The sequence below is a fragment of the Atractosteus spatula genome, chromosome 11 (assembly GCF_055471065.1).
Source record: "Atractosteus spatula isolate fAtrSpa1 chromosome 11, fAtrSpa1.hap1, whole genome shotgun sequence".
NCBI lineage: Eukaryota > Metazoa > Chordata > Actinopteri > Semionotiformes > Lepisosteidae > Atractosteus > Atractosteus spatula.
In genome coordinates this window covers 40,700,184-40,713,220 of record NC_142716.1, presented here as the reverse complement: position 1 = coordinate 40,713,220, position 13,037 = coordinate 40,700,184, and the positions used below count along the sequence as shown (strand labels likewise).

General features: G+C 33.1%; 1 protein-coding gene across 1 annotated transcript in view; it reads left to right on the top strand.

The window, feature by feature from the left end:
• LOC148824059 (protein shisa-6-like) overlaps positions 1-13,037 on the top strand; it is a 124,041-nt gene that overhangs the window by 83,379 nt on the left and 27,625 nt on the right. The window contains exon 6 of the mRNA XM_088927177.1: positions 12,071-12,109. Coding sequence (XP_088783303.1) covers positions 12,071-12,109 — 39 coding nt within the window. The remainder of the gene's footprint in view (positions 1-12,070; positions 12,110-13,037) is intronic.

Genomic DNA, 13,037 nt, shown 5'->3' with positions numbered 1-13,037 from the left:
GTCTTTTTATCCTACACTTTTGATACTCTTAATCATTTACCTAGATCTTAAATAACTAAATAAGGTAAAAATACTTCTTTTCTCAAAAAAAATTCAAAAACTTTCTCTCACAACCAGCACAACTACTGTAAGTGAACATCCCTTGGTTTGAAGCTCTTCCATAGTTACCCACTATGGTCTGTAGCATTATTCTTATGGCCAAAGTGTATTTACAAACTACTTGGATAATTAAAAAATATGATGTTGATTGTTAAGCAGAACTATGTGCTTTAGTTGTACACTGTATGCAGTAATAACCAGTCCAAAAGCTCCTAGAATAATTAAATTTTGGCAGTATTACGTACACATTGTTAAACATTAAATATAGATATTTCCCCCTTAATGAGAGCCATCAACTCTTAAGATGATTTAATACAACATAGGTTAAATCAATGGATACTTAAGAGTTAATAACTGGCCTCTTGGGCGACTGGTAACACTCAGTACTAAAGCTGCCTAGCTCATTGCACATTCCTAGAATTATAATGTTCTTATCAGGTCATAAAAGGCATGACGAAAAACTATTTTGATGCAGTATCATGAAGGGCTCAATTATTTTTGAAAAAAATATGAAAATGTCTTGAACTGCCAAGTATTTGAAAACAAAATTAATGTGCAGAGACAGCCTGAGAAAGAGAAAGGTCATCGATTCAAATCCCTGGACAACTGCGATTTTTTTTTTGCCATGATTTCTGTTTTATTCATGCTGGAACCATATGAAATTGAAAAATACTTTCTTTGGATGAGTATGTCAAGATTTAATTTAATATTTCTGCTTTAAAGGCAATTCATTCTTATTCCTATGTCCTTTGCACTGAATGCAAGGAACGACATTCTCTTCTATCTTTTGTCTATACCACAGCAAACAGATAATTTAATTGTGAATGGTCTATTCAGTACAATATATGTGCTTTCTTTGTTGCTTTTTTCAGTTTTTATATAAAAAAGTATGTGTTAAAAGATAAGTGAATTTTACGTGTGTTAACATAATGTGTGTTTTATTTAACCAAAAATAAGCTATTCATTTAACAATTTATTCAATGTGTTGTGAGACATGAGATTTTTCTGAGACTTTTCCTTTAAACTCATGGATTTCTGACATCCAAAATTTATCACTGTAATAAGTCTATTTTCATATTGAAATTAATTATAAGACTGAGGGGAAGGAAATGAACATCTTAGATTCAAGCATTTCAACCATTCAACAAATCAAGTCAGGATTAACTATTTACTCTTACAACATCACTTGAAGACAACCAAGTGTGACTGTGGGTAAATACAAATTACTTTATTATTGTACACCTCTTTCTACAAACACAAAGAGTATTTCTTTTCTGCAAATGTACAATGCTGATCTTTGCATATGCAAGTAGGATACTAAGAAGTAATACACTAGAATTATGTGTAAAAATTAAGACATGAGGAAAAATTTCTCAGCAAGATGAGCAGACTGCAGAGAGAATATATGGAACAAATGCTTTCCATCATTCACCTGGTTAAAGAGCACTGTAACCAGTAAAACTGGATTTCTTTATCATTTGCCCAACAGAAACATATTCAGAAGTCTCCATGGGATAGGAGTCGTGCAGTATGCTACACTGGAGTGAATAAAAGCACAGGGAAAGTTCGATCATTAAGCATGGGCCTTGAAGTAGAATGTGCATGACTGCTGTGCGTGAAGCTAAATTGTCCTTTTATGATCAACATTTTTTTCTTCTTCGCCAGGATCTCTTAATAATGAGCTAGTCTCCAGAAGATGAGCTATGATTCCTAAAATTAATATTGCTCTTTTCACTTTGATCATGCAGCAGAAAGTGTAGCCCTGAATACTCCCTTCTTTTACCGTTTGAAAGAACTTTCTCCATCTCCTTTGAGCCATTGCATAAAAATATACTTAATTAAGGCATCATGTCTCAACCTGATCAAAACACTTAAATAGTTGCTGGATTGAAAAGATGGGGACATTTAGAATTACTTCACACAAATTTTCAGCATGAAGTATAATAATTACTTTCTAGAAACATGATTAAGATTTTTATAGATGCATTTTAGTGGGAAGTGCAAACGAAAGGTTTGGTATCATTTTACAAAAAGCATTAAAAATGAAGAGCATTGTATCCATCCTTGGTTGTATAATTTACATTCAGCATAAACATTAACATTCACAATTAAGACCAAACTTTTTTTTTCTATGCACAGTTCAGTAAAATGTTATTTTAGTTATTTTAGGCTTTTTATTCCTAAGTACTGAATTTTTAACCATATAGACCAAATACTATTTTATTGTATTAATGTATATTGATGTTGAGAGTGTAATGAACAATATACTATCAAAATCAGATAATTGAAAGAGAAGGTTGAAAGGCAGAGAGGGCAGTGTAATGTACAGAAAGGAGAAACGTACAGTATGTGCAGAGAGGGGTTCTACTTCTTTATGAAAGCTTATAAAAACATTGTGTAAAGTAACATTAGTATGGTGATTGCAAGGGGAACATATTATGTATTGCTTATTGTAAGTATACAGAAGATGTTATATTTGGCTCTGTTAATAAGTACACACTCTTTCAACTATATACTGACCTCATTCATCTCATGAAGAAAAAAACAATTTAGTCACTTTGAAACTGCCATGTACAAAATACAGTATGTAATAAGGAGCATTACAAAATATAAATATTCAATAACAGTGGTTTTATACATTTTTAAATGTCAAAAGTTTATTTGAAATTTGTAGTGATGAGGCACTGCAGTGTCATAAAGTATCTCATGCCATGTCCCTAGGCATGAATACTCAAGTTGCACAGATCTGCACAAGATTTTCATCCCTTGACCTCACACAAGCTATGCAGTAAGAGATCTCCATTTACCTTGGAATATAAGGATTTAAAAAATAATTTAGGATCAGAACATGAGTGATTTGTCCCTTGCAGGAAATACTGTACATCTTTAAAACCTAATATTAAACTTTAGCTTATTTAGCTTTTGATGTTGCTATGAAAATGTCATGGGTATTGTTTTTAACACACAGTATGGGACCACTTGCCCCAGATTTTTCTGGGCAAGGGCTTTTTCCATGTAGATTCATAACCTAATTAACCCCTTTTACACCATAATGTAAAATGTAAAATGTCACAGTATAGCATAGATAATTTGAATACCTGTTGTTACTCATTCATTTATAATGTAATGGTCATTTCAATACCCCACTGAGCTGCTCATTTACCATTTCATGTTCCTTATCAGTGCTGAGCTGAGCTTTTCTTATTTAAATCCATTTTATATTTACTTTTTATCACTTTATCTCTGTTTAATACTGTAATGAGTATCTAGTTTTGAGTCTAATTCATGCCAAACCTGTCATTTATGTTATGAGTAACATATTGCCAAATACGTAGATCAATACATTTCTAAATCACAGGTAAACAGCTTCATATTATTGATTATGTACTACAGCAGGACAGCATGGTAGCATGGAATTTAGTTCTGCTGCATCACAGATCTTCAAATCTTAGTTTTTAATACTTTTTATGCACAGCTTGCATATTCACACTCTGACGACACAGGTGTTCTCCAGCTGCATCTCCATTTCCCTCCTACAGTCCAAATGCATACTGTACTGTCTAGGTTAAATTAACTAAAAAATTAAAATGTCTCCCATATTTGTACAGGTATGTATTTTGCAATGGACAGGCTTACTGTTCAGGATATATACCCTGCTTTGTCTCCACTATGTGCTAATCATGGTTTGGCTCATGCTCAGTTCAACCCTGTATTGGACTAAGCAATTATTGAAAAAGGATAGGTATAGTACAACTGTCCAAGCAGAAACAATGCCAAAAATCCTACAAGAACACTTATGATGTGTAGGTGTAACAAGAATGAAGAGACATTAACAAGACCCTCTTTGATAGTCAAGGCAAGAAAGGAGCAGGTTTCCAATTAATTTCTTAGCATGCTAATAAAAGTAAGCCTTGCTGTTTTGAAACAAAGGCCTTTCAAAATAATGCCAACCAGGATGTTTAATTAATGTGTGCACTACTATGCTGGAGTGCTTATCACAGCAAGTGTTTATTCTGGTTACTTAAAGCAATGCACATCATTACGCACACAGGCAACAAAGGCAACTAATCAATAATGCCTATGGCTTCCTGAGCAGTGTGTGCTGTGAGTAGCTCTCACTGTCTTCACTTCAGCCCATCAGCCTTAGAGTCCCACACTGCTGGAGCTGCTACTGCTTCTCAAATACCAATTCAGACCACAACACAGTCTAAAGATTGCTCGCATGGAAAATGAAATTTAGCTTGTCCATCAGTAGAAGAATCACCCTTGTAGCTGTTGAACTGTTCACAATCTCTGCCTTTAGACCAATTTCCCTGCAGACCGTGCTTTAGAGCTGAAGTTTTAACAATACAGTAGGAAAGTGCATTCAAAATACAAAGTGAAGTACCTTTAATGATATCCAGACTGTAAATGGCAGTTCTTGCTCAAACATTTATATTAATGGTACATAAATAATATTCAAATAAAGCAATATTTGAAACAAATAAAATATGAAAATCTTCCAGCACATTTTTTCTTCAAACAAGCCTTCTTTTTAGTTAAATGCATACTTAAATGCTATTATGATAACTACTTGGTTTGCCAACTTACCAAAAAGTTAATTTACTGCTTGAAAAAATACTTTCATTATCTTGGTTTCATTTACAAAGTAATGAATTAAAGAAACTTCTTTTGTAAATATTGTCCAGTGTCACTATATACAGTATATACAGTATATCAGCATGGAGATGAGGGCACACTTAAAGCAAGCTATAGAACCTTTTGTTAGGTACAGTACAAAAGAAAATGTGTAAACAAATGCCAGAAATTTGTCCTTAACATTCAGAAAATTGCTAATTCAATTCCAAGTAAATAGAAGTCAGTACTGATACTGGAGAGTTTTACAATACCCAGTATGATCAGTATACTGCAAAATGGAATATCAGGGAAAATTTGTAACACATGTACTGTAACTATGAAAGTTTGTGATTATCCTCCCAAATTATCCTCCTAATAATTAAAATAGTAATTAGTAAATAATATAGTAATACTGAGCACTTTATAAAGTAAACTGTAGAGTTTGATTTATGCCTGGTTTGTTAATTGTAATGGATAATTTTGTTTATATCAAAAGGAAAGACCTGAGAGAAAAAAGAAAAATGCATATAGTTAGTAAAAAAATAATATTTTTGTTATCCTCACAAATTATTTTTGTTTACTGTTAACCTTTGAAATGAAAGCTAAAAATAATGAATAAACAACAACTAATAATCTCACAGTAACATCTGGACATGGACAGACATGCCTGTCCATCTATAGACAGGCAAGCTTTTATGTTGTGTTTAAAAATAGGATAGGTCAATGTTAATTATTTCCAGTACATTCTTTATTTGACTTTTGTAATCGTAATGATTTTATTATGTAATGTTGTGGCCTATTAAATAGGGCTATACAGATTGAGGTTTAGAAACTGATTCACATTGAGGAAATGATTCAGACAGATGCTACTAATAGCACACAAGCAGACATCCACACTGAAGTGTCTTTAATATAATGTTCTAAGAGGACAAAAAAGGCAATCGAGTAGTTTCTCTGCAAAGTGGTCATGTTTTAGCTCTCAAACCTCCTTCTTTTCTGACTTAGCTAAAGGATCAAACGTGATGATATGATGACTAGGATAACCTGATTACTATAATAGCCTATTATCTTATTATGTTTCAGGGTTACATTCTGTATTTTATGCAATATTTTATCATGTGTGTTGAATAAATGCTATTTCAAATAAGGAACCGCAAACAGATCATAAAGGAAAAGTGTAGAATGATTGGTTAAAAGCTTCTAATGCCACCAATGTAACACATGAACTGAAATCATGCATTTTTACACATTTTCTCACCACTATTTCCTCTAAATAAGTAACAGAAACTGTACAAGCCAAGCTAAAATGAAGTTTCTCAAATACTGCAGGTGAGAGACAAAACCGTGACAAAATACCAAGCACACATGCACATGTTTTTTAGCAATATCAGTAAATATAAATTAGTAAAAATGCCTGTCTATTTCATCTCTGATATATATGTTTCTGGTTTAAAGTGGTATATTATACATTTAAGTATTCTCCTTTAAAAGTAGCATAATACAAAAAACAGTCAAAATTTTTTGAAGATTTTTATGACAGTTTTGACTGGTAATCTGAAGAGTACAGTGTTTCTCCATAGCTTTTGAGATTTTTCTTTACTTGGAAGACTATTTTGTGGCAAGTGAAATAAAAACATTGTCATTCTGGTATGTCATGTATTGTTTTTTTTTTTCATTTCATGACAAGCATTGGTAATTGCATACCAGAAGAGATGGTTTGTGCATATTCATTATTATTGATTTGAAATATAAATGTTGTTACATATCTCATAGTGATCTTAAAATGAAACTGTCGAGATAACATCACTCCTTCATACTCTTTTTGTGACTTTGAGATGGAGGTTTGAATCTAGATCTAACTACACAGGCTACAGTGGTATGTTCTTCAGATCTCACTGATCCTAGATTCAGACTTCATAGTGTAAGTCAAAGGAGTCAAGAGGGCTGAATGAATGGTGATATCACCCCCCAGGATTCTCAAGAGCATTCAAACTCTCACTACAAATGTCTGGCATTTTGGTGTAGTGGGAGCTTGGAGGCATCTGGGAAGGTGAGGTTTAAAGACTTAAATACCACTTACTCTGTAATGGCTAGATTGATCTAACCCCAAAAGAAAGAAAAAATATGCGGTGCTATTAAAAGTATATCAATACCGGACCTTTGTGACTCTCCTCACCTCTTAATACGAAAATCAAAATGTATTCTTACTCTAGCACAGCATTTCCCTGGCAGATTTTCTTCAGAGAATATCCAATGTAATGGCAAGTTAAGAAGTCCTAATACTCCCAAAGCAGATCTGCAGTTATGGTTCTTCTTTAATCAATTTCTACATAAACTGAACAGAATCAAGTATTGTTGGTTTGCATTGCCCACAGCAGTGTATTTTCATAGCTTTTCTTGCTCCTTTGATATCAGATTTATTGCTGGGTCTCTTACTAAAGCCCAGGCTATTAGCTGTTTTGATTCATGAAACCTAATGCATTAATTTTTCTGCGGTATGAGAAACAATATGTGCTTCTCAGGATGTAGAAACTAAAAATACATAAACATATCACTTATATTCAATGCAGTTTCAAGCCCTGATGAAACACTTCCAGGTACAAGTCTGAAACAAATTATGCCTTACTAAGGTACTGAGGATTGCAAGCAACGTGTTTGGTAAAAACAAAAAAGAAACCTTGTATAGTTCAGACGCCTTACTATACTTTGAAGATTCAACTATGTAAGCTGTATGCATTATTTATCTCCTACACTGAAGGTGCAGCAGCAGCAGCAGCAGCAGCAGCAAAATCCATTCTGTGTCAAAATATAGAGGTTTGCTAAACAAGAATAGTGCTTCTGTGCAGTGACCTGGAAAGGAAAAAAATTGTTAAAAGCTGGTTTCATATTCTTATGTATTAAAATCTTGATGGCTTAACAGTAGCATCAGCATTTGTAGTGATCCAGCACAGGTAATCAAACATTTTACAGCACAAATATTAGAAGATATTTATTTTCTGCAATACTTTTTTTTGTGCAAATATCTGTCTTTTTTATTTTAAGTTTTCTTAATAATCCTTCGGATCTTAGTTTTAATGAATTCCAACCACATGTGAAACATGGCAGATAAAAATAATTTAATAATTAGAAATACGAATAGAATATGAACCCATTCATTTACATTAATTCTACCCCTTTGGTCATATTTATTATTTTATCACAGCCTTTCGTAAAAAACAAAATCAAAAACAGTATTTTATTTGTAATTTTTTTTTATCCTTTCATAGCTTTAGCATGGCAAAGTGTTTTTTCATCAGTAGGAATTACTGCTGAAGTCTTAAATGTGGGTATTGCTGGTAAAATGCATGTGCATTTTTCACCTGGGGTCTATGATCAGAAATTGATATATACTGTACTGTAGTTTTCTTGGGGGTTAAATACAGTGCACAGTTTGAGTAATAATTCCCACTGGCCTTTACCAATCATGGCTTCCTAATAATCCCCATCTATGAATTGCCTTCATCACTCTGTTCTCCCCACTGATGGCTGATGAGTGTACTGGCGCACTATGGCTGCCATCACATCATCCAGGTGGGGCTGCACATTGGTGGTGGTGGAGGGGATTCCCCATTATCTATAAAGCACTTTGAGTGGAGTGTCCAGAAAAGCGCTATATAAGTGTAAGCAATTATTATTAATGCATTTTATTATTAATAATTGCACTGCCCGTTAATGTACTGTTAACTGTTAATTTCAGTTAGATTCCTTGACACAGTTTTGACCACCAAGACTATAAGAAAGGCTTAAAAAGGAGCTTAGACAGTGTGAAGATTAAAAAAAAAACATTGTAAATGTGATTTAGAAGATAAAGGAAGTTATAGCTCAATACAATGGGTTATAATAGAAGGGGTAGCCATTTCTAACTTCCTAAAATGTTTGCAAAATTATGATTACCCCTCCAATGATGCACGTTAAGTAGCTACAGTGAGTAATTACCAGATGAGTTAACATGGATGACATTTTGTTCCATATTATCATAATATGTTGGGGGGAATAAAGTTGCTTTTAAAATATTGCCTAAATCTTTAAATCTGTTCCAGACACCATCTTGACAAACAGATGTGGTGAGCACAATCTGAAAAGCTCCATTGGAAGCTTGCCAAAAATGCAAGGATATATAATTTCTGAACATAATGAGGGGTATCTTATTTGAGTTATCAATTGCTAATTTATCAGAGTATCTACTTTTAATTATCCAGGACTAAGTTATATGTTATAAAGTTTATAAAGGATGTAAAAGAGAAATTGGTTGCACTAACTCATAGACAGGCTTTAACGTCTAGAAAATATGTTTTAAAATCAGTATGCTCTATGTCATAACCTTGGAGCAATAAGGTTTTATATGGCCTATTAAGTTTAATTATTTTGGGCTTTTATTAGGTCATTTTTTCTAGTATGAACTTTAATTCAAAGAAACCAAACAATCATTTACTGTAAATGTTTGGATATCCTACTACAAGAAATGAAAAGCACTAATGCAATCCTCTTGTGACTCAATGTCAAAAAGTTTCTGTGTACTGACATAGAGTATACAATAGATTCCTGGTCTATGAATTGAAGTTACATATAGCAGCACAATTTATCAAAATGTATAGTTGTTTCATTTACATGAATGTACAGTTGTTTTCGTCTATACAAAGTATAGCAACCGTCAGATGGTATATGAATTATTCCACAATGATTAAAGGTAGGCCAGGTATCCTAAAAGCTGTTCTAGCTCAGTTTATAGTGCAGTAAATGCATCTTCATTAATACAGTGTATCTGTTTTGCTATTATCAGGCCTAAGTGAAATATTTTTTTGTAGTATATAGGAAGGTGTGGCATGTTTAAAAAAGACCATACTACAATAGGAGGAAAAGAGAGCTCTTGCAGGCTAAAGAGCAGGTAATATTTCATACTTGCAAAAAAATATAAACTATTAGATTCTGTAAATGGTTATTTACAAAAAACAAAAATTAAATAACAGAAACATATATCTTTCATTGCTTAATTTACTGTCCAGAACCAACTATTTCTTATTATGTGGATGTGCTATTGCATTGGCTAAATTCAAGTTAAAGCAAATTCAAAAAGATACAAATTTCCACAAATATAAAACAAATGTAACTGTATATTGGATGCTGACTTACCAAAGGCAACCAGTTGTCATAGTAAGATGTTAATTTTCTTTTTATACTGTGGTAACTACAGCAGCTGGCTAATAAATTCAATTAATTCATTAGAATTGTGAGATGTGTTTTTTTGCATATTCTTGCAATTTGTGTTTTACTGTCATGTTAATATATATGCAGATATTAACAAGAATCATTCTTTTTACTTTAAATATAACTATTTTTTTCCTTCTTCAAAAGTGTTTGTGGTCCACATGGTCTCAACTACATTTCTTTCTATTGAATTTATTACAATTGGACACATACAGTAAGTCAACAAGAACATCATCTCATCTCTCCAGTGTTGATTAATTCTTAAAGGGCATATCAAAAGGCGTACTGAGGAACCTTAATGGATTTGGAATCTTATGCTGACAGACTATAAATTTAGCCATGTCTGCATTTGAGAAACTTTTCTAAATGTTCTTGTGATCTAGCAGCCTCTGATTGTTTCTCTTTGGGGATATTGACATAATTCTGCAGTAAGAAAAGTCTGTATCACTTGCTCATGTTCTTATGACCTCAGATTGGAAGCTCTATACAAGGCCTTTCAGAGAGGTCCGTACAGCAGTATACATACACTGTTTTTTTTTGCATTAAATAATTTCTGTCTTGACATAAACTGGCAAAAGGACTTGTGGCAACCTGCTATGCAAGTATGGGCTTTGATGTACTGTACATGAGTTACAAAGAGGCAGACGACTTCTGATCCCTGTACCTTCAGCAGTGCACCACAGGTGTAGAAATCATTATTACCATGACTAAAAGACATTAGGAAAAAAAAGCAGATACATAATCAATAGAGACAGATCAAAGTTATTCACCCTAGGAACCTTCGCAGTTCACAGTTATAAACTGACTTTGTCATTCTTGGATTAATGGCATCAATGTAACCCTCAGTGAATTCCTGCCTTTCTTTTGAAAAGTATGTTGTATGATGACTAGTGCTTATTTATCTTAATAACATTCAACTGTTTACTCTTGTTATTCCATTTTAAATATGTTTTCTTTCTATTTCTATGTAGGCAGATCTTTCAAGCATTTTAAGTGCCAGTGTACTGGCTTCTGCTGTCAGATTTATATGTACAGGTTTACATAATATGTTACAATTGCATATGACTATGTCTGGAATCCCACAATGGCAATTGTTATTATTGCCATACCATGTAATAATAATAAATATATAAACAAACATTTATTAATTAACACCATTCTTAAAAAATGCTGTCTTCAGGAAGATTTAAATAGCATCTAAAAGGTTTGCTTAATTAACAATTGTGTTGGCTTCCTTTATTTTTTTCTGTTCTGTCAGATATGGAAAGAGCATAGTGAAGAACACCATATTTTAATAAAAGAAATGAAACTAATTATATATCAACATGAATGCATGTTTAGTTCTTGTGTTTAAAACATTTGGCTAATTGTCACTATACACATAACTTCTGCTTCATAATTACAAACCTATTAGAGGAGCATACTGTAGCTGTTACAGTTTGCTGAATATTTACAAAGCCTGACATGTCCCTTGAACAAAATGTTGAGTTAAAACTGTGGAATAAGATGTTCAAGAAATAATGATGTAATGTTAATAATGATGTCAACTATATAAATAAGCTAACACAATGGACAGTTTATTATTTAGGGTGCAATTTGTGCCTACATGTAATTGTATTACAAAATGGTTTTTAATAACTTTGTGGAAAAGACAAAAATGCATGCCATACAGTGGCTCTTTTTTCTCTTTTGACAATCTGCAAAGTCTCAGATCAGATAATTCTTAAATAGGTTTAAGGGCTTTTTTATTAGCTCTTTAGCACTCAATAACTGAATGGTATTGTAGCAATTACATCTGTTGACTGTAACCTAAAGGGACAAGGGTTTCACAGTATCAGTTCCCAATTTGCCAGTTTGTGTGATGCCTACAGTATGAACAAACTATACTTCAGCATTCCATTGGATACAAAGCAGCTGTTCTTTCATTCATGTTAAAAGGGTGAACGTAACATATAAGAAATACAATTAAATGATTTTGAGTAAAATTAAAAAGAAGTATGCTAAAAGACAAAATAGTGTCATACCCTCACGGGCATAATTTCTAAATGGTTTATTTTCTTATAGCAAGTTGAACTCCAATCTACCCATTTTGCCTGATTCTGTCTTCTAGGAGACCTGCAGTGGCCGGTGCAGTTGCAGTCACATTGCGGTAGGCATGCATATTAAACCTACAGTAGCTCAGTGATTATCCGGGCTGCTTTGTGCCTGTGTGTGCTTTAAGGAATTTGTGTCTTGTAATGGATGAGCAAACCAGATGGCTGAAACAAATCCTTGGGTATTGGGGTTTGAACAAGATGATGAAGAATCACAAAGACTGGGTCATGGCCAACACTCAAATTTTGCCGGACTGGTGGAAGCCTGGATTGGAGCTAACGTCCTACTGCTAAAGTCCTTTGTCAACATCTTTGTCTTCCAGAGCTTTTAGTCCATGCTGTGACCTCCTCAGTCACGAAGAGACCTGCTAAGGCCAGGATAAAGGCAGCTATGAATGATGTTACTTCTTAATAATTAAAGAAGACATCAGATATATCTGTGCTTATCCTTGCTAGCAACTCGTTGATGCAACTAATTTGTAGCTGAACCTTCAAGTTCCTGTTCTTCTAGGAAGCCAAAGTAGTAAGTCAAATGAACAAATGGAATGGAACTAATTAAAAGGAACAGTTTGGTTTTTTTAAGTGAACTGTTGCTAAACTTTAAATTGCAGGAATCTTTATTTTACTTCTAAATAAAGATTTCATATCAAATGGCAGATAAAAATCTTTAGTTGTTTTTTTTGACAATTAATTATACTTGTTTTCCTTTCCTGGTGCTTGTTAAAATCACAACTATTTTATTAAATCATTTTCTTAAATGTTTGCTATAATATATGAAGAGGTGAAAACAAAATTTTACAACAAGAACATCTACTGCTGATTGTCAATGGTAACTATTTTTAATAATCATTAATTTGTTAACAATCGTGATACAGTTTGTGTAGAAGATCATTTTGCTTCTCTAAACATCAATGTTGTGTTTAACTTCTTTAAAAGCTATTACCATATTTACCCAAATGTAAGCTTCCCCTGATTATAAACAGC